The sequence below is a fragment of the Silurus aristotelis genome, assembly GCF_946808225.1.
Source record: "Silurus aristotelis genome assembly, chromosome: 11".
Taxonomy (NCBI): Eukaryota; Metazoa; Chordata; class Actinopteri; order Siluriformes; family Siluridae; genus Silurus; species Silurus aristotelis.
Window position 1 is genome coordinate 3,857,272 of NC_139584.1, and position 24,278 is coordinate 3,881,549.

General features: G+C 36.3%; 2 protein-coding genes across 2 annotated transcripts in view; both read left to right on the forward strand.

The window, feature by feature from the left end:
- The window catches only part of adamts10 (ADAM metallopeptidase with thrombospondin type 1 motif, 10), a 58,142-nt gene extending 50,975 nt beyond the window's left edge, over positions 1–7,167 (forward strand). The window contains exon 24 of the mRNA XM_083554870.1: positions 344–7,167. Coding sequence (XP_083410996.1) covers positions 344–453 — 110 coding nt within the window. The 3' untranslated portion in view covers positions 454–7,167. The remainder of the gene's footprint in view (positions 1–343) is intronic.
- Positions 7,168–13,098: 5,931 nt separating this feature from the next.
- myo1f (myosin IF) overlaps positions 13,099–24,278 on the forward strand; it is a 35,492-nt gene continuing 24,312 nt past the window's right edge. Inside the window, exons 1-4 of the mRNA XM_083554873.1 lie at positions 13,099–13,435; positions 19,425–19,556; positions 21,932–22,021; positions 23,724–23,818. Coding sequence (XP_083410999.1) covers positions 13,433–13,435; positions 19,425–19,556; positions 21,932–22,021; positions 23,724–23,818 — 320 coding nt within the window. The 5' untranslated portion in view covers positions 13,099–13,432. The remainder of the gene's footprint in view (positions 13,436–19,424; positions 19,557–21,931; positions 22,022–23,723; positions 23,819–24,278) is intronic.

Here is a 24,278-nt window from a genome sequence, read left to right on the forward strand (position 1 = left end):
CCGCAGCATTAGGGTCATTGATACACACATTCAAACACACCTTCACACACCCCTTTACACACACACCTTCACACTGTCTGTCTGTCTGTCTGTCTGCCTGTCTGTCTGTCTGTCTGCCTGTCTGTCTGTCTAACTGTCTGTCTGTCTGTCTGTCTGTCTTTTAATAAGTTGATTTCATACCTATCTATTTTTCTATATATCTAACTATTACCTAACAGTCTTAACAATACTACAGACACACACACACACACACACACACACACACACACACACACACACACACACACACACACAAAATCTCCCAAGTTTTATGGGTTTATCCCCCCCTCTTTTCTCCCTTCAGAGTGTAAAGATGTGAACACAGTGGCGTACTGCCCCCTGGTGCTCAGGTTCAAGTTCTGCAGCCGTCCATACTTCCGACAGATGTGCTGCAAGACCTGCCAAGGACACTGACCTCCTCTCCTCTCATTCTCTCTGTCTCTCCCTCTCTATCTTTCTTTCTCTTTTTTCTCTCTATCTACTCTCCATGCTCGGAATGCCAGTCCCACCCAAGAGAGAGAAAGAGAGAGAATAAGAAAGAGTAAAAAGAGAGAGGAATGGAAGGAAGGAGGGTGAGAGAGAGGAGAGAGAGACATTGCTGCTGTCCTCCAGTCTCCCTGTTCCTGTGAATGGTAGCTTGTCAGAGAGATTTTGTCTTCTATGAGTTGTCCTGAACATGGTGCTAGTTCCTATTTTCCTTCACATTTCAGACGGGATCCATCGCTTCGGCTCAGTTCTAGCTACAGCTCAGCACAACACTGCACACGTGACTGCTTTTTTTCCAATTACAGGCTCATACCATTTATTATTAAACGAGTTACAATAATCCAAAGGTTCATAAATACGGTGCAGAAAGGTACATAATCACTAAGATTCCTACATATGGTTGGTTCTCCGACTTGGTTCTCCTGAACTGGCTGAATGGGAAATTGGATTATATTTTTAATCTAAATTTTGTTTGAATGAGACGTTTTCAAACTGGAGTGCATCAAATTCGAAGAATCAACGAACCTCAAATCGAACAGTGTTCGAATGTATTAATACATTTGTCAAATTTAAATCTGAAGTTGAATTTCATATGAATGACATACGAAAACATTACATATGAGTTACATACAGCTCAATTCATCAGAGAAAATCTAGAAAAATCTAATTCGTCAATTTCCTGTAAGCGCTTCATCTCGGGCCCAGGCAACCATCCGATCCTGGAGATACATCTAACTCCTACTTGGTTCTCCTAAATTGGCTGAACTGTATATACGAAAACAGGAGCGCTTTTCTGGATGCACTGATTATAACTGCAAATGAGAAAATGTCTTTCAGGTCTAGATTAGGTTCAGAATTTCAAGACGTTTCCAAAAACGGAGTGCGTCAAATTGTGATTCGGCTAATTCATGACCCTCAAATAAAACAATTGTCAAATTTGAATTTGAAGTTCATCATTTTAAATGATCTCAGTTCATCAAAGACAATCTAGAAAAATCTTATCCGGTTAACGCTTAGTCTCAGGCTCGCAGACGATTCCGGAGATAATCCCGGGAATGTTTCCATAACATTTCCGATAGACAGAAATACAGATCAGATTTATCCTGCTAATAAATATTCCGTAACCCGAGAACAGCTCTTGGTTTTACAGAGCAGCCTTCGAGTTTGAACTTATTAAAGCGATTTTCAACATTCTTTACAAGGAAGAAGTCCAGAATTATTTCCAGACCATTAAGAAGAAGCAAAAATCTTTTCCTGTTCAGGAGTCCTACCAGAAAAAAATAATTCTGAGAACTTTCAAAAACGTTATTTAACATCCTCTACCGTCTTCTGCCTCTCGTCATCATGACATCAGCATCATCAGTATGTGTTCATGCTGCACTGTGAGGAAAAACCCCTGACCTGTGAAGTGCTGGGTTTAAAAAAAAAACAAAAAAAACAACACACACTAGCGACCACATTGGACACTGTTTACATCATCTCTATTTTGGATATTTTTTTAATTAAGAGATTTAGCTGTCCGCGATGATCGTTTATTTCTCAAAAGTATTCGATCAACCAAGAAATGTTTGCTGCTTGACAAAGCTACCGAAGTATCCGTCCTGCCAGAAAACACACTCGAAATTCAGATCTTCAACATCCTGATGTGGTTTAGAACATGATGATGTCCATTGGTAGCCGTTGGGGCTGGAATGGGAAAAGTGACTGGAACACAACAAACACTTACAGTATATTTTTGGGTATAATTAGCATTACAATACGGACATCTCAATATACCAATGAATATATTTGTGACTCCAACGTGTCGAATTTAAGTATATGAAGAACGTTGGTGTCCTTCAAGCAATTTGGGAAATTCTCCAAAATTAATTACAATAAAATCGTGAGGGAAAAAAAGTACAATTTTGCCTACAAATGGTGTGTCTTGGCTTTTAATTATACTCCATTTAAATAATAAATTGATCAATATACTTCTTGGCTGATCGGATAATTTTTTGGATGAAAAGAAAATTTCTTTATTTTGCTCTTTACTTTTTTTTTTTGCTGTTATTACCTGATCAACCGTTCAGTATAATAAGCTTCATAAAAAAACGTGCTGTTATATACAAAATATGGACAAAAGTTTGTGGACACCTGAACATAAGACTTTTTGAACATCCCATTACACATTGAAGCCCCCGTTTGCTGCTATAATAACCTCCATTTTTCTGGGAAGATGTTCTACTAGATTTTTGGAATGTGCTTGTGGAGATTTGGGTGAGATTCATTCAGCCACAAGGGTGTGAGTAAAGTCAGGTACTGATGGAGGTGAGGTCAGGAGGCCTGGGGAGCAGTCAGGGTGAAAAATTCATCCCAAATGTGTTTGATAAGGTTTATAAATCTATAGAAGGAGATCTTCCACTCCAGCCTAAGGAAAGCGTATCTTCATGGATCTTGCTCTGTGCACGGGTGCATCCAAAAACATTCTATACAATTGTGTGCCTTCAGGATTGTGGTAACAATTTGGTAAAAAAAAACCCACATATGGCTGGAAAAGTCATCTGTCCCAATACTTTTGTTCATATTCATAAATACTGTATAACCTTTCTGTGACCTTTCTGTGTATTTTGGTTGCCCTGATCTTGCCATTCACTCTGCGACCTCTGCAGGAGCGTTCATTCGATCGCAATCTCAACACGTCTATTATTATCCCCACACTGATGTAGCTGGAGGCCATGAGTCGTCATCACAATAACATTCAGCTGTAAAAGGTAGTGTTCATAGAGCTACACACACCCTCTTACGATATGACATACCCCTATATAAACATTTCAACACCCATATTGTAACTTTTTGATGTGTCTTAGGATGACATAGGATTTAAAGATTTCCACTTGAATTTTTTTTGTAGTGCCATTTTATAGGCTGATTTAGCTATGAAGCCTTTAGAACTTGTTTTAGTGCTTATGGTATGTCATAGCTACATAATGGTGCTGAGATCAAGCCTGAAATAAAAAGTCTACATTAGATTAGTAGAAATAATAAAACTTATATAATCTGTAATCATGGTGTGTCATAACATTGTCATAAGCCTTGTCATAATGTTCTGGGTTGTTATAAGCAGTAATAATGAATTCATTGTACTGAAGAGCATGAGACAATTTTCCTAACTTGGTTATAACAGTATCATGGAGGTCCCTGTTTGATACAGCAGGTTTTTCATTTCTAGGTTATTGCCGTATAATGCCAAAATCTTCTGTAATGTCACATTATAACCTTTATGTGGCTCTGACACACCAGAAGCGCACATAATGTTATAACAAGCGCCTGTGTCAACTCAATCATCACATCAGCTGAATCAACTTAACAATAAATAGAAAAATATAGTCTTCACATCAGCTGATGCGTGTGCATTTATAAATGTTTATAAAGGGTACAAAAGTATGGCTTTACATTGCCGCTATGTCACTTTAACATTGAAATGGCTCAAAGAAATGTTTGTTAACTGGCATTTATTAGAGTAAGCATTTATAAATATTTATGTAGGATTATATCAGGTGTCATATATGTCCTATGTCACTTTTATGTCACCTTAACCTAAAAGTAAAGAAGCTAGTCTTTGTCAGATGTCCCTTATAAGAGTAAGCATTTATAAATGTTTGTTGGTTCATATTAGGTGTCATAAACATCTTATGTAATTCGCATTAAAACTGCAGAAAGTAATTTTTGTCAGATGACATTAATTTGATTAAGCATCTATAAGGGTTTATACTGTATAGGTTTATATCAGGTGTTATACTCGGCTTATGTCACTGTTATGTCAACTTATCCTAGAATTAAAGCAGCTAATGTGTATGTCAGATGACTTTTATGAGAGTAAGCATTCATGAATGTTTCTGTAGGTTCATAACATGTGTCATGAAGGGTTTATGTTGTTATGTCACTTTGTTTATTCCAGTTGACATTTTTAATTGTAAGCATTTTTAAATGCATTATATGAATCTATGTCATTAATTACAGATGTTGCTGTTATGTCACCTCAAAGCATTCATGAATAATTATGAAGGTTTCTGTTAAGGGTTTATGTAGTTCTTATGTTAGCCTTAGTAGTAGTATTTGCAGACTGACACTGATTATAAAAAGCATTTATACAGTATATGCTGGTGTAGATTTATTCCAGATGTCATAAAAGGTTTTGTGTCATTCTTATGACATCTTTAAAATCAATTTACAGGAAGTAGTTCTTCCGTCTGTCAGGTGTTATGAAGAGTTTTGGTGGTCTTTATGTCACATAACTAAAATATTTAGAAAGTCAATTTAGTCAGCTGAAGCTTAATAAAGTAAGAATTTATAAGTGTTTGTGATGTTTTTATCAATGTCAATTTTTATAAAGTGTATATGCAGTTGCTATGTCACGTTACTGCCAAATATACAAAAGTATTAGTCAGCTGACCTTCAAGGATATACTGAATAAATATGTATGCTGTATGTTTAAAAAGTTTATATAAAGGGTTTATGTCATGCAACGCTATGAACACTACCTGGAAATAGAAACGTTTTTTTTTATTTAACAAAGAGAAAACAATGTTAATGTGATTAGTAATCATAAATTCATTATGCTCATTATGTCCTTATCACAAATATATGTTCCTAAATATAGAAGTATTTTACAATAGCTTTGATTATGTGAATAAAAAGTGGTAGCTCAAGGGTTAAGCCTCAGCACCACCAGGTTGCCACTGTTGAGCCCTTGAGCAAGGATTGTTACCGTCTCTCCTCCAGGGGGGCTGCATCATAGCTGCCGCTGTGCTCTGATTCCAGCTTCCTAAAAAAAGCTGGGACATGTATAGAAAGAATTTCAACATAATATATATGTGGCAAGTAAAAGGTTATGAGTTCAAATCCCAGCACACAAAATTTGCTATGCCAAGGCCTTAACACCTCAACTGTTTATTGGTAGACATAAATAAATGAAAGTCGCTCTGGATAACGTCTTTTGCCAAAATCCATAGATGTGAATAAAAAGAAGCGCGTAACACAAAGGTGAATTGTTTGAAACCTGTTGACAAATTCGTCTTGTTTGGTCAGATGAAAGTGGGGAAAAAGCCTCTGTCGTTTGTTGATTAACCAATGCGATAATACAGTTAAACTCTAGCTTGTTTATCAGCAGTTGTGGCTCATGGCCAGTGTTTCTGAACAGCACTAGGGTCCTAAAACGTATTAAACATACGTATATGTGATTACTACGGTTTTTGTAGCTTTAGTGATCATTTCGCCAGAAATGACAAATCACCCGGACTGATTTTTGTATCCGAAGCTCGCTTCTTTGCTAATTCACTGGAGCGCCGAGGCTAATGTTGCTAACAAGTAAAGGAAACCTTTAGCCATTAGATTAGCACCAATCTTGGTAAAGAAGAAAAGTTATAAAAATCATTTCTTTTTGCTTTAATACACTAAGCACTGAAGAATGTATTGAATATAAGTATTATGAGAGCATAGCAACGTGACTATTTATGAAGCTGCAATATAAATACAATAATTAAATTTATATATATATATATATATGCAGTATGTATATTTCATTAGCCTAATTGTATTGTGTAGTATTATTCTACAGGAGGTTTAGGGAAGGTACCGAACAATGACTTTGGTTGCTAATAGACCACTTTAAAATCCTAAAACTGCCAAACTGGGGAAATTAGCATTAGCCATAGCATCACCATTAGCATTAGCATGCCAGCAGCTCTCTCTCTCTCACACACACACACACACACACACACACACACACACACACACACACACACATTTTTATTCCTCGCTACAAATTCAAGGTGCTGAAAATAGATAGGGGTTGTGTTTTAAGAGAAAAGGGTGGAGCCACAGCTGTGCGAGAGGCGGGGCTTATTTCCAGTCTGTAAAAAAATGCAAATGAAAACAAAGAAACTACAACAAATCTCTATTGTATGGCAACATTTGAATCACTGTGGGGTTTTTTAGATTCTTTGAACACATGAGAAGATTTATGGATTTTATTTAATTTTTTACAGACTGCACCTTTAATGTCAGGCTTTGTATTATTAAGGCACTGTAATGTGGTAATGACATCATTGTGTTAGCAAGCTTCATAAACCTTTCACGAGCGCTCCGAATCCGAGAAACGATAGCGATATTCAGGACATCCGTCCATTTTTGTTTTGTGGTGCTTCGTAATGGTGCTATTCCTGCCGTTCTTTATTTTTTATAAATAATTGGTATTGGAAACTTGCTTGAGGCGAGACGTAGCACAGGAGATAAAGTATTTATCAGAAATCTCTGTTATCAGTCAAATTATTTGTGGGAAAAAATCATAAGCAATTTCTGATAGATCCAAAAAAAATGCTTTTGTCGTTATTGTCCTTTTATTTGAGACCTTTTTACGTCTTTTTCTTGTTCATGTTACACTTGAAACGTGTTGTTTGTACTCGTATTAGCAGTCAGACATGGGTAGGTTTAACAAATGTTATGTTTTTTTTGTTGTGTTTTAAACGCTATTGTAATAACTTTGAAAATTGTACTGTGTTTCAGATGGATGCGTATTATGTCTCCTGAGTTTTATGTAGACCAAATAAAATGAAAGAAATATTATGAGAAATAAAGAAAATCGTGTATTGTGAACAGATGAAACTTTGCTTCGTGGCTTTTGTGGATCGTTGTTCAATCTAAGAAAAATGGAAGGTCACGTCTCGAGAAACTAACAACATTCTAGCAAACGCTCAATAACTAAAATAAACAAAACATTTAATAAACAACTTTTTTTGTTGACAGTTTTTGAAATCCTCCCAGGGGGCGGGGCTTACCAGTTTCATCAAGTTTCAGTACCAGTTCTTATACAAAATGCTTTTCTGTATTGTCTATATAATTTTTTGGAAGCTATCATTATTAATATGACATAATCCGCAATGGCCTGGACTTCTTTTGTTACAATGTTCTTCTGAACATTTACAAAATGTATACATTTTAACAAACTTATGAATATTTCACCAAAATATAATCACTCAAACCATATTCAAAATGCAACATAATGTTCCTATAAACCTTTTAGGATTTTGTATTAAAAAAATAGAGAGAATGTGGGCATGTTTCCTCCTTGAGTCTGGTTCTTCTTTGACTGATGCCACTTTCCTGCTTTTGGAAAATTCTCTTAGACGCTACAGATGATGCAGCGAAGTGAATATAGAAATTTGCTTCTCAAGTAGGATCAACATTTTAGAATGTGAGAATCGATCCTCTCTATCTGCCATTCTGTAGTAGCTATAGTGTTTGGACTTTGTAATGGATATTACTTGTGCCATTTTTCCTTATGTACTGTAGTTATATGGTATGGAGTTATGCTGTGTATTAGATTGTAATGAATGAAATGAAAGGCTTTCCATTATTCATAGCCCTGAGGTTTTTACTTCTGAGAATTGTTCATTAAGTGTTTTATTGGTTAAGTAATGAGTCGTATGAGGAAACGTCAAACATTCATGACAGACTAAGTATAAGTAGGTAAGTAAATAAGTAAGTAAGTATGTAAGTGCATAAGTATGTAGTAAGGAAGGAAGGAAGGAAGTGAATAATTAGGTAAGTAAGTTAGTATGTAAGTAAATAAGTAAGTAGGTAAGTAAGTAAATATAAGTCAGTATGTAGGAAAGTAGGTAAGTAAGTAAATAAGCAAGTATGTAAGGAAGGAGAGAAGGAAGGAAAGTAGTAGGTAAGTAAGTTAATAGGTAAGTAATAACTAGGTAAAAAAAATAAGTAGGTAAGTTAGTAAGCAAGTGGGTAATCGAGTCAAGTTTATTTCTATAGCGCTTTTCACAACAGACATTGTCTCAAAGCAGCTTTACAGAATTTAACAGTTAAGCTGAACGATGTGTATTTATCTCTGATGTGCAGCCGTGGCGACTGTGGCAAGGAAAAACTCCCTTAGATGTCATGAGGAAGAAACCTTGAGAGGAACCAGACTCAAAAGGGGAACCCATCCTCATTTGGGTGACATCATAAGTGTGATTATAGTCTTTAAACAATACAGAACACTGGAGAGTGAGAACTAACATGAGCACTGGAAGGTGTGATTATAAGGAATGTAAGATTATAAGTAATGTAGTAATGTTCTACAGTCTTTTACCGTCATTTGAGATTATGGAACCGGGAGCTACTGAGCAACTTATAAAATAGCTCAACATCATCACAGATCCAACACCAGCTTCTCCATGCCAGGTAGGTAAGTAAGTATGGAAGTAAGAAAGTACATAGGGAAGTAAGTAAAAATGTAGTTAAGTAAGTATGAAGGAAAGTAGGTAAGTTAGTAAACAAGTGGGTGAGGAAGTAAATAAGTACGTAAGTAAATAAGTAAGTAAGTAGGTAAGTAAATAAGAAGGAAGGAAGTGAGCAGAGTTGGCGAAAGTACACATACTTTACTTAAGTAGAAGTACAAATACTCATGTTTTACAATACTCAAAAAAAGTTGAAGTATTGATTATACTTTTTTGCTCAAGTGAAAGTAAAGAAGTTTGGGCTCTGACATGTACTTAAGTAAAAAGTAGTTGTAACTACTACCTGTTTTAGTGTCACACTGGTAACTGCCCTCACATCATAATAATATTAGGGCTGTCAATCGATTAAAATATTTAATTTCAACATAATCGCACATTTCTATCTGTTCTAAATGTACCATATATTAATACTTCATGTTTTTAATACTCTAAGCAACACGGACATGGAGAAATATAGATGCTTTATGCAAATGTATGTTTATTATTAGTGAATCCAAACTCAACATAAAGCATGAAGACAAAATATTCTTGCAAATGTAAATTACGTAAATCATCAGAAAACCAAACGAATCCTTTGCTATGTTTCCACACGGACAGTTAATTAGGTGATACCGGAGAAACTGCACCTCTTAGTCAATTCAAGGAGCTTTTATCATAATCATACCGATTTATGGTATGGTATGGTTTAATGGGATTTATGTTATAAATCAAACCGATTACATAATTAGAGAATATTTTTATTCAATGTAAATGTGGTTTATGTAAAAGACATTTCAAGCTTTCTATACATATATTTATGTCTGTGAGGCAAATATTTTCTGATATTCAGGTAGTTTCATTTATGTTTGTGAAGGGAGATGACATGGCAGAGAGCGCCCCCTGTCTGTTTACTTTATTTTACAAAAACACAGCATTATGTTGTTATTATAAGTGTATACAAATAAGACATTTTACAGATTCGAATAATGTCTTATCTGTACGAACAAAAGAAGACAGTAGTTTAGATTCGTTTCGTCATTATGAGGGATAAACCCACGAAATGCCACCCAGAGTGTTAATTTGGGAATCATGGTGGATTTTGGTGTTTGATTTGAGACTTGGTGCATAAATAAAATAAATGTTTACTAATTTAAAATATTTTTTCGGTAGAGTTTATTTTTTTATTTTATATGTGAGTAAAGAAAGGATGTCATGAATAAATGTATGTTGTGCTGAAGGTTTAAATTTCGCCTCTTTAATATTTAGTTATTTATTTATGTATTTATATTTTTTATTAAAATGGTCAAACAGAAATGCTGATCGGAATCAGATCAGATCTGAATTGATCAAATTTAGTGCCGGTAAAATTATTTGTTTGAGTTTTGACAGCCTAATATATAAAAATTAATGCAAAACAATTCAAAAACATTTTACCTAATGAATGGGCCAAGACTGAACATCCACATATAGAACACAAGCAGAGAAAAGATGATGATCAGGTGATTAGGACTGTCTCTGTTCTCAGTCATGTTTACATCACTGACTCCCTCTGTCTCATCCACATTAACCCCAGACTTCTTACTGCCTTCTGCCTGCTCATTGTTAGCTTCGTAAGTCTACGTCTGTAGTGAGTGTGAGCAGGACTTTATACACCAGTGGATTGAAAAAGATGCACAATGACAGGAAATCGGTTGATTGGCTGAAATTGGCGCAGTGAAAAATAAATAATATAGAATTTTCACCAAATGAATGGAATAAAACTAAATTAACGAGTCTGTTTTAAAAATGTAAGAAGTAGAAAGTACAGATATTTATGTAAAAATGTAGAGTAAAAGTAAAAAAGTAAAAATAAAGTACTGATCGCAAAAAAATCTACTTAAGTATAGTAACAAAGTATTTGTACTTTGTAACTTCCCACCTCTAGGAGTGAGTAAGGAATTAAGTAAGTAAGCAAATAAAGAAGTGAGTAAGTAGTTAATTGTCACTACAAAGTACAAACTGTATATAACACAGAGAATGCAGTTTAGAATGCTCTCGCTCTCACAGTATTCTCTGCATACGTTCAAGATCTCAGCCAATCAGAGTAAATTGGTGTTAAGTCCCGCCCCCATGGGAGGTTTGTTCCAGTATGTATATATATATACATTAGATTAGATTAGTTTTACATAAGCTTAATCAGAAAAGGAAGTTCCTTATTAGGAAACTGTCTGAGACAAACTCAAGCAGGAAGTGACCTATCATACAAGAACAAAGTGCTGACCAGCTTTAATTAAATACATTTGACAACAAAACCAAATACAGTTACACATTTTTTTGTCCACACTGGCTGTAATTCCCTCAGCATTACACACAACCGCTTGATTGCACAAGTGTTTATTTTGTGCCTTAATAATGCTTAAAAAGCAGCCTAAAAGATGATTCATGAATGAATGATTTATTTTAAATTGCACAAATCATATAAAAAAACAGACAACTAGTACAAATTTCCTCTTTTTAAATACATACACAATATGGACAAGATTATTTTTAGATTCTGTAGACACCTGGTCATATGATTGGTCATAAGATTTTGTCACAACTTTTAACATTCCATGGCGTGATCTCTGCACTTCTGATTGTGGTCTTTGAGTTGTTCCTCCTACCCGTTTTTTATTTTATGGTTGACCAAAAGTTCTTGTGAACCCTAAAACTTCCTTGGGAATTTCCTTCCCATTGAGATCGGACATCTTTTGGTTTTTAAAATCTGCTCTTGAAACTTGAAATTTTATGTCCGGTGACCATCGAATCTTCATCAAAATTCGTTCAGTTATCAAAAGGTTGTGATGCAAAATGAAACTATTTGGAACCAGTTCATGCAGGTACCTGAGATCAAATTTTGCAATCAGTGTTCCAATTCAACCCGAAGGTGTTCAATAGGGTTGATAGTGGGCCACTCAAAGTTTCCAACTCATGTAAAGCAGATCTTCATGGAGCTGGCTTTGTGCACAGAGCTATAGTCATGCTGAAACAGGTTTGGGTCTCCTAACCTTTATTACCTCCCCTTGATATCATTGCTGAATGTCTTGCTGTCTGGTGAACAGAAGACATTGATTCATTGAAAAGAGATAAATGCCAAAACAAGCAGATTTATGCGGTATGATGGTGTGTTCGAACACTCATCTATGGTATTTTTGTGTGGAAATCATGCACGTATTTACTCAGCGTCTTTGCCCTCCTGATTTCGTTTGATGAGTGTGGTGTGAGACCGAGGGCGTTGGCTGTAGGAGTGGTGGTTTCAAACCGTCGCTGGGTGTCTTGCTTTTGTTTGTCCTCGACTCCACTGGTTTCACAAATCTACACCAATCCAATCTGAGTTTCATGTGCTGTTGCCTTCTTCCTTCTCTATTCTTGCCTTCTGCAATGTTCAAGATTGTGAAAACTTTGGCTCTAGTTTGTGTGTGTGTGTGTGTGTGTGTGTGTGTGTGTGTGTGTGTGTGTGTGTGTGTGTGTGTGTGTGTATCTCTGAGGTGAAATCTGGTTGTGTGTAAATGTGTGTGGGAGAGAAGTAGTTCTTTAATTCAGCAATGGGCCAAAAAAAATTTAAATAAATAAATAAACAAACAAATGAATAAATATATATATATATACTGTATATATAAAATGTGTATATATATATATATATATATATATATATATATATATATATATATATATATATATATATATATATATATATATATATATATATATATATATATATATAATGTATTTAAGGTAAACACACACACACACACACACACACACGCACACTTAAACCCAACTAGACTCATCATTTCAAGTCCGTAATGCTCTTTTGGATTCCTGCAGCGCTTCAATCCAAACACCAAACAGGCTGTACACAATTAGTGTTTCCCTTGTGTTTAATTCAGGCTTGTAATTGGATTTTTCTGGCCCAGAAATATGCCCCGCCCCTTATCAATACCGTATATATCTGCTCAGCCCTATGTCTTTTCCTGTAAAAAGCCTTTTGACAATTTTACCCCTGGTGGTATGAAAAAAAAGAAGGTGGCTGGATGGGTGTTTGGAGTATGTTTGAGTAGCTTGGATTTTTTTTAAATCTAAAAATGACAGACTTCCTCTTTAAAAGTTTTATAACCGTGACTGCAATTTAAATGGTCTCTGTGAGGTGTGTGAAATTTGGCCTCAGAAACACTAGTGAGGGTGTGTTCAGCACTGCAGCTCGTATACTACTGTTATTCTCACGCATCCGTAAACAACGTTTTCTCACACTTGCCTGTGTGTGTGTGTCTGTGCGTGTGTGTGTGTAGGCGAATAAGAAGGCGTGTAGCTCTTAGAGCCACAGTTCTGCTCTCATGTATGTCCTGTGGTATGATGAGGAAGTGTTGGTGTGTTGAGAGCTCACCGGAGTTTGAAGCGCTTTACCAGAGCGAGCAGAGTTTGGTTTAAAGGGGGTAAAGGATCTGATAGTGATGGAGAAGAGGTTTTGACAGGGAACGCTGGTGGATTTTTCTTACAGGCATTAACACATACACACACACACACACACACACACACACACACACACACACACACACACACACACATACACTCAAATACAAAAGGATACTTAGAGAAGAAGGTGTGTGCAGGTGAACAGGGAGGAGAGAACTGGCACGATGGTAAATATATTATTATTATTTTATTTTTCTAAGCCCTGACTCTGAAGGTTAAACCTGAGACGATAAACTATATGATTCACGAGCTGGACATCTTTAGGTGTGTACTACTCATTCTGATAGGAATCAGAAGTCTGAAACGATGCTGCGATCCTGTCGTCCGGTTTGGGTCGAATAGATGCTGTAGTACCTCTGCCGTTCATTCATTCACATATTTATTTGTTTATCCTCGAGCTACATCCAGGATATGATTAGTTTAAAGGCCCCTTGTTCAAAAGCACCAGAATGTAATAATTAAAATACAGAAGTGTTGAGTAGAAGATGACGAAAACTGTGAATTTTCAACTCCTTAAATGGAAGAGATGCAATATTTCTTTCCTGGTTCTTGTTTTTACACAGGAAGTGCTAAAACCCAGAGACTCCACATCCGATAGACCACGCTTCAACCATTATATACCCTGTGTTAAAATACTGTTGTTGTCTTTAGCTGTACATGATACATCAATTAACATAAAACAAACGCTTGCACTTTTGTATTCAATCATGTAATTAATAGTGTAGTAAGGGCAAGTATAAAATATACACAGGACTCAAACGCTGGTGGGAAAAAGAGCGAACCCAACCCACCTGTTGGTATGGTTGGAGGTGCATTTGGGCTTGGCCCAGCCACAAAACTTTCAGAGATAGAGGCACAGAGTTGTTTAAAGAGGATGTGTATATCGAGAGGGATTTGCGCAACAGCACTTTGGTAGCATAAGGCAGAGGGAAGTTGAGATGTGTGTCGCATGGGGCCTCAGCACTTCCTCACACACACACACACACACACACACACACACACACACACACACACAGACACACCAATAAAATATAGCAAAATGAATCAAATCTTTTGTTTATCCATATTCTTACACTCGTATGCGTTTTGCTTCATGGTTTTTCTACAACTGAGGTAAATGTTCGTATTCTTCATCACTGTGCATTGACATTTAGTTTATAAATATATATATATATATATATATATATATATACATATATATATCAGATATAGATCATTTTACTTGACAATTTTCTCTCACAACTGAGAGAGATGTTTCGCTAGTTAGCTCCGCCAGCTATATACAGTACAATGCAGTGTTCTAGTCAGTATATCATGTTAAAACCAATTTCTTAGCATTTTAGCAAAACATCTGAGGTAAACGTTTTTGGCAGTTTGGTAGAATTTTCATCAACACACTGACTCTTCATTGTATAGTTTCAAAGATGCATACCCACAACTTGTATTCAATTTTTTATTTAGGTCTCCATCAGTAAACAGTTGATAATCTCAGCAGTAAGGGAACTATAATAAATGGACATTTTGGTGGCACCTAGATAAAGATGGGTTCCCTTTTAGGTCTGGTTCTTCTCAAGGTTTTTTCCTCATACCACATCAGGGAGTTTTTTCCTTGCCAGTGTCACCACTGTGTGTGGTATAAAAGCGTTATAAAAATAGCATTTAAATGACATCCGAACTGTGTGTGAACATGAAACATTGTAGTAATTAGCTTCAGTTTTGTGTTCTTTACTTTACACGCTGGGAACGGGTTTAGTAAAACTTGAGTTAAATTAATTCCAACATTTCTGATTGTATTGTGTTGCCAATTTTTTGCACATTTGTTCAATGACAGTATGTTAAATTTAGATTCAGGATGGTTCACCCACATAGTTTTCTTTGAACCAAAACGCCTAATGTATGATGGAAGTCTATATAGAGATCGTTTGAACTTTGTGGGTATTTTTTTTATTAAATGGTTTCAATACTAGCTAGGGTGACGTCATGGAAAGAAGCTTTTCAAATTCTTTGCATTAAGCAAGTAGTAAAACATCTTAAGCTTGGATGGAGGGTGACTGGTGGGGCGCTGATATTGGAAAATAATCAATGATCCTATGGTGTGATGCGGAAATGGAGTTACTGCTACCACTGGGATGTTGATAATTTTTTTTACATTAGCACATCTGCGTTCTACTTTTGACCCATTTATAGTTCACATTGACATTTCAGGAACATCCTGTTCTTACACCAGTCTACCTTCTATTCTATATTTTATTTTCTCATTTATTTTCTCTCTGCTGTACTGAAGGTGTCAGAAAATCATCATGCAGCCTCTCCACCGACTATCACAAAGCACCGACACTGCAGACTCCATCCATAAATGTTAAATAAACCTATTTCACCTTCAGCTGTTACTATTGGAATAATATATGCATTGATATATAATGAGTATATATGTGCAAATTATAACCCTTTCATTTTGCACATGTTTTTTTTGCTTTCCCCTGTTCACACATATGAGGTCAACTTCATCCTGTTTATGCATGCGTTTTGGCGTGCGGTCTCCAAATTAGGCCGAGTTTCTCAAATGTGCTGGCTATTTTCTGTCTGTAAACAAAATGTATCATGCGTTCAGGATGAACCCAGAGCTGTTTCTTGTTCTTTTAGTCTATAATATCAGCGAATCTGCGACTCGAGTGTTATGAGCTGTTCAAGATAGTGAAAGTGAGTCAGCTGTGTTTCAGGCTGTTTTGTGGGAAAACCCTGCCGCTTTTCTATCACATCACAGGAATATAAACCACGAAGAGCCTGATGTGGTTTTGAAAGAGGGCATTTCCATGCCATGAAACCAAAAGAAAAACCCCTTGAGGCTTTGCGTCTTACAAGAAACTCTAGCTGTCGTTAAACACACTCGGATGATCACAGGGTTTATTCCTGCATCGTGAGATCTAATAAATGTAGAATAACGCTAATGAGGAATCTAATGCACAAATACTGTAAAATAAACATAAAAATAAAACCTAAATATCTTGTTATTTATTAATATGCATGGGTTATACAATTTAAATAAAATGTATTGTGATTGTATATATTTATTCACTCATCATTGGTTAAATAATTACAAATTCGTACATGAAAAAAAAAAACAATATAAAATCTACAGAAAAACTAAACGCCTGCACTGCTCAACATATTACATAAAAAAATGGGAAAATTAAGTGAAATATTAATTATTTATTAAAATATAATGTAATAAAAGAAGATATAATGTAATATATCTTTAATAATGTATATCTTAAATATATTTCAGATATAGAAATAGATTTCAACTATAATAATTTTTTTTTAAGTGGGTTTTCTTGTAATATTCCCCCTGGATTTCACTCCATCCATTTCCCTCTGAGAATCTGAGGATGAAAAGTCAAGTCAAGTCAAGTTTATTTGTATAGCGCTTTTCACAACAGACATTGTCTCAAAGTAGCTTTATAGAAATCAACAGTCAAGGTGAATGGTGTGCATTTATCCCTGATGAGCAGCCATGGCGACTGTGGCCAGGAAAAACTCCCTTAGATGTTATGAGGAAGAAACCTTGAGAGGAACCAGACTCAAAAGGGGAACCCATCCTCATTTGGGAGCATCCTTTGAGCATAATTCTGCCACCACCTTTGCTTTCCTGGTATCAACTAAGGTGTCGCCTGCAACCTTGCATTACAAATTGCAAATTATCTGGTGTAATATCGAGATGTGTATGTAGTATACAGCGAATGTGATGGGTTTAGTCAATTTCCTGAGACATAAAGTGCATGTATATGATGTTTATTATTGCTGATATTGTCTTCAGAATTCTAACTATGTGAAATAATGGAATTGGTATACTACATTAGCATGCTCATACAGCTTATTTAACACATACAAAGGTTGCAGTTGCACGTTAAGTGTGAGATTTTATTTCGTATTATTATATTAATAGTGAGATATGTTGGCGATACTAAGAGAGACAACAAAGCAAAACTGCCCGTGCAGTCTAGGTAGGAGGGGCATAATCTCTGTCCGGTGATAATTAGAGCCAGATAAGCCAGTTTGTGATGCATATGAGTTCATGTACTGTGAGCAGAAAAGGGGAAGAAATTGCTTTCCTTTGATCGTGCTCTCTGTAACACATGCATTCTTTAAAACATGTAAAGCCCAGGAAAGCTATTCAATCTGTAGCTCTCTGAGAACACACAGAGGAAAGCTATATCCGCTCCCACACACATGCATGATTGGTTATTGTTGTTCTGCTTGAAAGGGAAGTCTCGTACATATATATGAAACTTATATCAACATCCCATGGATTTGTTCGGATTGGGCTTGTGGAGATTTGTGCTCATTCAATAGTGTTAGTAAAAGTTTCGTACTGATGTAGGTGAGGTGAGGAGGCCTGGGGTTCAATCAACATTTCAAGTCAACCCAAAGGTGTCCAATAGTGGTGATAGAGCTCTATAGCAGTAGATCTTCCACTCAGACCCATCCAAAGCGTATCTTGTGCACAGGGACATTGTCATGCTAGAACAGGTTTGGTTCTTCTAGTTCAATATGAGAAATTCAAAATTTCATGCCACCACATCTAAATTTCATCCGAATTTGTCTGGTGACCATCAAATCTCCATCAAGTTTCATTCAATTAAACTGCTTGAAACAGTTCATGCAGGTACATGAGATAAAACTCGCAGGTCATGCCTTTCACCAGCGGAAACAGTGTATGACCTCAGACCACAAGTTGTCTGTGAAGACCATGATGTCAGGTGTCAGGACAACTCTATAACCAGTTGATAAACTGATTAGATTTTGGAATTCATTAGTAGATTCCTACTTTAAATACCGTGAATAACATCTGGTCTATACTGTATGTCAATACAGTATAGACCAGATGTTATTCACTGTATTTATAGTACAAATTCGGGACCTCGAGAACTTTTGGTTTGTGTATTTTATTTGCATGATATCTCCAGAACGAGTGACTGAATGTTTGTAGGATTTATACAGAATTATTATCATAACCAGCAGATTTACTGGGTAGATTTAAGAATCAATTTGTTTCAGGACACCTGACTTTTCCAGCCATATGTGGTTCTAAGGCACACAACTGTAGTGGATGTCTTTGGATGCTCTAGTAGAAATTGTTCTCTTTACAATGCCCCTGTGCAAAGCCGGCTCCATGCTTACATGGGTTGCAGCAGAAGATCTTGAGTTTAATGCTATAGAGCTCTGACTTCAAACCATCAGAAGAGTGGAGATCATTGGACCTCCTGGAGTGTTTAAAGGCTCTGGCATGGAGAAGCTGGTGCTGGATCTGTGATGATCACAAATGTTGAGCTCAGTAGCTCCTACTTTTATACCAAAGACTGTAGAAAAAACATTTACTTATAATCTTATACTCCAGTGCTACTCCATGTTAGTTCTCACTCTCCAGTGTTCTGTATTGTTGAAAGACTTATGATCAAACTCTTGATGTCACCCAAATAAGGATGGGTTCCCTTTTTGAGTCTGGTTCCTCTCAAGGTTTCTTCCTCATAACATCTAAGGGAGTTTTTCCTGGCCACAGTCACCATGGCTGCTCATCAGGGATAAATACACACCATTCACCTTAACTGTTGATTTCTGTAAAGCTGCTTTGAGACAATGTCTGTTGTAAAAAGCGCTATAGAAATAAACTTGACTTGACTTGACTCATTTTAACAGCAAACGAAGAGTAAATATGTGTTCGCAGTGAAGGCATCTCCACCCATAACCATGTCATCGAGTTCTAACTGTTTGTTAATGGATTACATGATCCAGAACCTCTGAGGCTAGCTCCATGGTATTCATGATCCTGTGTGTTTAGATATATAGCCTAAAAATCTCAGAAAACCTGCAGTATTTACATCAAGGTCACATGACACTTCCAGTGAACATGGCTTGAAATGACTTCTGATGGCAAACGGGTTTCCCGAAAAAGAATATTTGTGGTATTCCTCCATTTGAACGATTTGTGAATAATTATACAAACTCTATAAAATCTTTGTTCACAGGTTAATGTCATGAATTTAGTTTACTTTAGTTAAGGTTGTAATACTACAAAATGTGAGAAGGGTGTGAATACTTATGCATAAGGGTAGACTGGTTGGAAATCGTTGTGTGATTGTGAAATTCTACCTGCAGGCCAGCAAGTATCACTGGCAGAGTCAGAATGTGAAACAGAGTGGCGTGGACGACATGGTGCTGCTCTCCAAGATCACCGAGGACGCCATCGTCGAGAACCTTAAGAAGAGATACATGGACGATTATATCTTTGTATCCTTTCTGACATCTCAAACCCGACGTCAGTGCAAAAGCTTTTTTGCCCCATTACCGATGAACTAATTGTTATTAGCTGTCATGCTAGCTTTTCTCACTAGACTCTGCAAACCCTGCAAAAATTCTCACTTCCTCTAAAAAGACCGCTAGAGGAAGTGATTGAAATAGATGTCAGTCATGAACGCTGATCTTCTCAGAGAGACCGTAGCGTCTTTACTGTAGATCCAGTTAGCGAACACTGTAAGGATACCTTCCCAGAAGGTCACAAATTACTGAATGCTGTAAAAATTTATGACAATTTACAAGAAAAATAAGTCTCTTGAAATGAATGAAAAACCATCAAATGCAGCTTGTGGGATTAATGAAAAACAGCTAAATCTGTCCCGAAGACTTAACAATCCCACTGTTTGTGGGAAAACCCACTGATGGTTCAACAAACGTCCCTTTACAAAAAAACGCTATACAAATTTTACCACAGAAATATATTAGAGCAAGTATAGAATTTTTATTGATCTTTTAATCTGACCAATTCAAATGCACAATTAAACACTGCTGTGGTAAGCAATAAAATATAAAATGGCTAATTAAAAATAAAAATGCTAATAAGCGGTTGCTAGTCATGTTAGCATGCAGGAAACTGAACTCATGCCTCAAATTTTTCACTTCCTTAAACAGAAGTTGAATAATAACTAGAGGAAGTGATTGAAGTGCATTGATCATTTCAGAACATCATATGTTTTGTGTTAGTTTTTTTAACCTTTACACTTATTCACACGAATACATTCAGTCACACTGACACACACACACACACACACAAATAAATAAACTATTTACTATTTATTGTTGTGGCTTGTTTCAAAAAATGTAATGCAAATGTTCAGTTCTGTTCACAGTAGCCCTGATTAATGGCTGATTATGAAATTACGGAGGCATTTGTTTTAGGATGTAGCGTGTAACGCACGTCCTATTCAACCCACGTGTGAACCAGCAGTGAGCCCAGTTGTTCCTCTTTTCACATGGCAACACACTTCTTTGTTTTTTTGTGTCGTTTCTTTTCTTTACACAAACACACACGCAACCGCTCGTCCAACGTCAGTGTTTCGCTGCAGACAAAAACGTTTTCCGCATTGCAATGAAGCTGTGTTGCGAAATTAAACAAAAATGTCAGTTTATTTTAAAATTTCATTCATATACCAGTGGTGGATCAAGTACACAAACCATGTAGTTGAGTAAAAGTAGAGATACTCTGTAAAGTATATGGATATAATGTTCCTTTTTTTGTCACAAGACTTTTTACTTCATCAAATTAGTTTATGGGAAAAGACTCTAATGTGACTCTCAGCACACCGATCTATTAATAGAATGATATTAATGGAGTCAAACACTGACTGTTATCTATTACAATTATCATGAGCCCAAAACCGAGCGCGAGCTCGACCCTGATTGGTTGCTTGCTTGGTAGTTTTTATACTCTCATAATAAAAAGGAACAACTAAATATAATTGAGTAAAAGGATATTAGATATAAAGATAAAAAACGATAAGGATATTTGTTGAATATGTTGTTCTAGTTTGTAGTATCATTTGTGCAAATGGTGCAAATTTCTCGCCAATGAAATTCTCTTTCACTTCCAGGTTAAGACAAAATGTTAAATTGGAAAAATATTGTGCGCATTAGTGCACTGATCATATTTGGTATTTGGAGATTGCATTTTTTATCACACTTCTTGTGATTAAACAAATGAATTGATAAGTCATTTTCACTTCTTGTGTCCTGAGAAACAATAAAAAACGTAATCATTTAAAATAAGGCACAAAAGTGTCGTAATTGACATTTGGTTTTTCAATTGTGAATTAAAAGACGAATAAAGGCAACGTACACAGAGCGATCTGTTACATAAAATCGAAAAAAAACAACAACGAATACACATAAAATAGAGGTATAAAAACGATTTTACAATAAAATAAAAATAGAATAGAAACAAAAAATAAAAATCGAAACAGAAATATATATATATATGAAATAATAAAAAATGAATACAATTTGCAGTATGCAGTATTTGCAGTTATGTAGCATGTAAAGAAATGGCATTTTAAAATGTTAGTGTGTATGTAAGATTATTAATGTTTTTATTAATGTAATGTAATTAATGTGTATTATATTTTCAGTACATTAGATTGAAGTATTTTTCTCTCTGACTCTCTGTTTGATGTTATATCTCTGTCTCAGTCTGTCTTTCCTTCTCTGTCTCCTACTATCTTTCTCTCTTTCTTCCTGTACCTCTCTCTCTCGTTCTCTGTCCTTGTTCTTTTTGCCCCCCCCCCCCCATCTAGATTAGATGTTTCTATAATGTCCTTAACTCTAGTCTATAGACCTACATCGGATCCGTCTTGATTTCCGTGAATCCTTTTAAACAGATGCCGTATTTCACGGATCGAGAGATCGAGCTTTACCGAGGAGCAGTAAGTCATTCACACTGATCACATGATCACTGGAGATCACCTGATCACTAGATCATGATCCCACAACTATAAAATCATAAGCTAAAAGAATTGAACGTTTGATGTGTGTCGCCCAGTGACGAATCTAAGAAATGGTAACTAGTATAATTGAATACAATATAGCAAGCTAGGTAGCTGGTTACAACACAAACCAGCGTTTAATATGTACTAATATGCTTATACTATAAGTTCCTCATCATAACATCCCATAATTTACCATTAAAACAGCGTCAGCGTCAGTGCAGAGATGTTATCACTGATATGTTTTGCTGTCTGACGTTTCCTTACATACTTTGCACCTGATCGACAACGCTAAAAACAAAAAACAATCATTTGATTCGGTAACACCAAATAATTTCTAAAAGCCCCGCCTCTAACTTTAGGCCACGCCTCCTACCAGAGTCTGTGATTTCACTTTGTCTATTTTTGGTGGTGTTCATTGGGAGAGTGTTTGCTGTTGCCATGCAATACTGGTGGCTGCATTAGTCTTGTAGCTTCGGGATCAAACTAAAGAGACACCAAACACGTGGACGTGGAGGAAAGAATGTGAACTGTGTCCAGTGCAGCTTTAAATTCTAAATAGATTCTTAGCTTTTAGTGTGTTAATAAAAATTAAATAAAGCAATGAAGATCTTCTGTAGAGTGTCTTTAAAGCCACCACTGACCAACTGTGTGTGTGTGTGTGTGTGTGTGTGTGTGTGTGTGTGTGTGTGTGTGTGTGTGTGTGTGTGTGTGTGTGTGTGTGTGTGTGTGATTATTAATATCCATATTTAGTACGTATTTTATATTCAGTGTGTATATCAGTATATTACACTTACATCGTGCAAATGTTCTCTTGGTTACTTCGTTTTTATCTTCCTCCTCGCTCTCTCTCTCTCTCTCGCGCTCTCTCTCTCTCTCTCTCTCTCTCTCTCTCTCTCTCTCTTTCTCAATCTCTGCCTGCCTCTCTTTTTTTCTTTCCTTTCTCTCTCCCCATCCTTCTCTCTTTCTTTCTGTCTGTCTCTGTCCCCATCTTTTTATTTCTCTCTCTCTCTTTCTGTATCTCTCTCTTTCCCTCACTCTATCTATTGCTTTCTCTCTCTTTCTTGATCTCTGCCTGTCTTTCTTCTTTTTTTTTTTACTTTTTCTCTCCCTGTCATTTTCTCTTTCTTTCTGTCTATGTCTATCTTTTTCTTTCTCTATCTTTCTGTATCTTCCTCCTCGCTCTCGCGCTCACTCACTCACTCTCTCTCTCTCTCTCTCTCTCTCTTTCTATCTTTCTTTCACTCTCTCTCTCACTTTTTCTCCCTTGATCTCTGCCTATCTCTTTTTCTTCCCTTCCTCTCTCCCTCATCTTTTTCTCTTTCTTTCTCTCACTCTCGTTCATACACCATCTTTTTCCCTTTTCTCTTTCTCGCTTCATCTCCCTCTCTTCCTGTCTCTCTTTCTCTCCTTCTCTCACTTTTGTCTGTTCTTTCATGCCTCTTTGTTTTATCTATTGTTCCCTTTTCCGGTCTCAATGTCTTTCTCTTTGTCGCTTGTTCTGCCTTTCTCTTTAACTTTCTCACACCACTCTTCCCGTCTCTCATTTTCATCCTGTCTCATCTTGTCCATCTCTATCTTTTACTCATTTTCTCTCTTTCATCCTGTATCTCTCCCTCTTTCTCTCTTTCGCTCTCTCTAGGCCCAGTATGAAAACCCACCTCATGTCTACGCCTTAACAGACAACATGTACAGGAACATGATGATTGACACCGAGAATCAGTGTGTGATCATCAGGTGACTATAACGAATCCACAGTACAACAGCGTAATGCCTCACACAAAGCCGCAGATTATCTGTTTACATGATCCCCAATTTATCAACGAGTTACGTCCCCGGACCACATTTGTGAGTCCGTAAGTCCAAAAAAGTGAGGTTTATACACCTTTGACACAAATATTCAATGTCAGGCATAAAACAAACACACACAAAAAACTGTAAATTAAATATTTTTATATTAGATATTTTTATTGACCTCAATGAAGAAGAGATTTTATTTGTTATATGTACATTCAGGCACAGTGAAATTCTGTTCTTCACATATCCCAGCAACTGTTAGGAAGCTGGGGTCAGAGCACAAGGTCAGCCATGTTTCTGCACCAAGATTGTCAGCTTGTTAATACTGGGACTTGACCCCCAGGCCATCAGATGAGTAAACCAGAGCATTAAACCGCTGAGCCACCACCTCACTATAAGG